The 2605-nt window shown below is 38.5% G+C and overlaps 1 protein-coding gene across 4 annotated transcripts in view; it reads left to right on the plus strand.

Annotated features, from left to right (window-relative positions):
- The first annotated feature begins 223 nt into the window (after window positions 1-223).
- The window catches only part of PIR (pirin), a 42026-nt gene continuing 39644 nt past the window's right edge, over window positions 224-2605 (plus strand). The window contains exons 1-2 of one of the 4 annotated variants that reach the window (XM_075196982.1): window positions 224-309; window positions 1617-1764. In XM_075196982.1, the coding sequence (XP_075053083.1) occupies window positions 248-309; window positions 1617-1764 (210 nt within the window). In that variant the 5' untranslated portion in view covers window positions 224-247. Of the gene's footprint in view, window positions 310-845; window positions 953-1616; window positions 1765-2605 lie in introns of those variants that run through there. The other 3 variants (XM_075196985.1, XM_075196984.1, XM_075196983.1) reach the window with 3 other exon arrangements.

A 2605-nucleotide genomic window follows, 5' to 3' on the forward strand; every position in this document is an offset into this window, starting at 1 on the left:
GGAGGTATTGCTATATACAGTATAGTCATGTGTTTTCTCCTCAGTTGTGATGGGTCACTATAGCAATACCTCCAGATACACCTCCCTGTCCCCACCCTGATTCTGCCCTATGTACAGACGCAGCAGGAACTAGCGAGCTCTTATTCTGCTACGTAACTAGCTAGCCAGCGAGGTAGGTCGCCATAGTAACCGCAGCTTCTCTCTAATTGGTCCTTTGGTCTGTCAGTCTTTAGAGGGCGGGACTGTCATGCTCTCGGGGGAGGCGGCTGTCCTGGTGTTTATGTTGTGCTTGGTGGAGTCATCTGACAAGTGAGTATATGGCCGCATGATAGGAATACCCCATCCACACTTAGATGACATATATCCATGTCATACAGCACTATATGTAAGTGCAGGCAGCATGCTGTTAATGAGTATATTAGCCAAGGAGCTTAGTGCTGCACACTGCTATGCTGTAACTTTGTATCACTATGCATTAGAAGAAGCAGGTACAGTAACCCTTTATGGTGTTGCTGGTGCTGTCAGAGGGTTCCCTGTACATAACCCAAGTTTTAGGAGAGGGCGTTGTGTGTGTTGTCCTGATATGACCTGTAACACATGGTATGCTCTGTATGCTGTATCATTGTATCCTGGCTGGCCAATAGGCAACATGTAAATATAATAGACCCGCAATCACATTGTTGCTTTTCTAGTTATGCTCCAACTTGTATCTATCTATACACCCATGTTGGCACCCGCTGCATTGTTTGTACTAACTTACAATAAGTAGGAGTGCAGGCGATGATCAGAATATATTGTTAATAATGACACATGATTGCTGACACCTTCACTACAGTGCAGAATTCATTTATGCTGAATCATGGTGAGCAAGTTCTACCAGTCTATATATGTAGCTGTAGCACACACTACATTGTCATTGGACACAAGCTTTCCCTGTGAGAAGCAAAAGCAGGTAAATTGATTGTAGCAGAATAACCCACTATTATCTACAGCTAGTTAATATTTTGTACCATAGCAATGTCTTTGTCTCTGTATTTATAAGCCTGTTATTTATTTATATTATGCAATATGTAGTAACATATTGCATAATATAAATAAATAACAGGCTTGTATAATTGCATTGGTTTGTATAATTGCAAAGCTCTAGATCTCAGTTTTCCATTGGTCAGACAAACCTAAAACACACTTCGGTAAATGTGAAGTGCTTGTAGAGATACCAATGGCAGTGTTTGCATTTTGTACCTTAATTATGTGTAACATTTGTTTATATAAGACTACAATAAAAGTAATTTTTTGTTTTTACTTATTTCAGTGAGTATGCTAATATATCATAAGATTGCAACTGCACATATTAAAATCGGTGGTGGCTGTGGTAATTACATGTTAAAAGAAAAAAAAAATCAGGTGTTCTCCTTTAAATATGTATGGCAGGGAAACTCGACCTCTGGCAAACTTTCAGTTCATTCTTCTCTTTGATAAACAAAACAAACCAGGGAGCTTGGAGTATCCTGCTTTAACCTCATGTCTTTGAGAACTGTTGTATATTTGTTAGTGTGTACAGATTTTGGAGGCAGTACACTAAAATCTCAGTTTGAACACGTTGATTCATGTTACAGCCACCAGTGCCCAAGACAGGATTCTAACGTGTGTATGCTTTCCCAAGTTGTAAGGATGTCTAGCAGAAAGGTCGTGAAAACTGTCCTGAGCGTTGAGCAGTCGGAGGGAGTTGGTGCCCGTGTTCGAAGAAGTATTGGCCGAAAGGAGGTATATATTTTTCTTCCCTAATCCGTGCTGAAAGAAAAGCTTGTGTAAATAATTCCCTGTTTCCCTTGGGGGCTAAGACAGCAGTGTCTTATGTATTTTGAATTTTTTGTGGTGTAAAAATAATGTAATCATTGGTTGATTTACTGGAGGGTGAATTTTCTTTATTACAATTTTGCAAAAAATGCATTCCAGCCTGAGTTGCAAACAAAACTGATCATGTGGTAAAGTGCACGTTGCCTAAATTAGATATGTGTGACGTATACACTGTACATTCATTCATTGACAGTACATTCAGCAGAACAAAAATATAGGTTCTTTAGGTGACATTTATTAAATACATTTTACTTTGTGCGTGTGTGTAATTAAAATTGTACAAATATAAAACTATAGGTAAAGTGTTAGATGCAATCCCATGAACAAATGAGGTGTGTTTTTATTCTGCTGCTATCACTGATTTATAGTTCTGCACAGTGTCATGTGACTACCATGGCAACCACAGTCACATGGCACCTGATGCAGAGATGCTTTTGATTGACCCTCTGAGCTCAGTGTGCACAGCAATTTAGTCCCCTCCTTCTTCCTATCAGTCATAACTGAGAGCTGTGAATCTGTTGTTGGTCCTTTAGCAATTTCTGAAATAGCATAACTGCTTATAAGGAAGAATACACCCATTTAAAAAGCATTGCTTATTCTTCCAGTAATACATTTAAGGAATATAACTGCTCGGCGTATTTTAAATTAGAAATATGAATGTGGGAGCAAAATAGATTGCCTTATTAAATTTAAACGTGGGTTTAAACACATTTTTAGCTGATTTTTATTTCTTAAGTATGACTCTGTT

The sequence above is a fragment of the Mixophyes fleayi genome, chromosome 2 (genome assembly GCF_038048845.1).
Source record: "Mixophyes fleayi isolate aMixFle1 chromosome 2, aMixFle1.hap1, whole genome shotgun sequence".
In the NCBI taxonomy this organism is placed as follows: Eukaryota; Metazoa; Chordata; class Amphibia; order Anura; family Limnodynastidae; genus Mixophyes; species Mixophyes fleayi.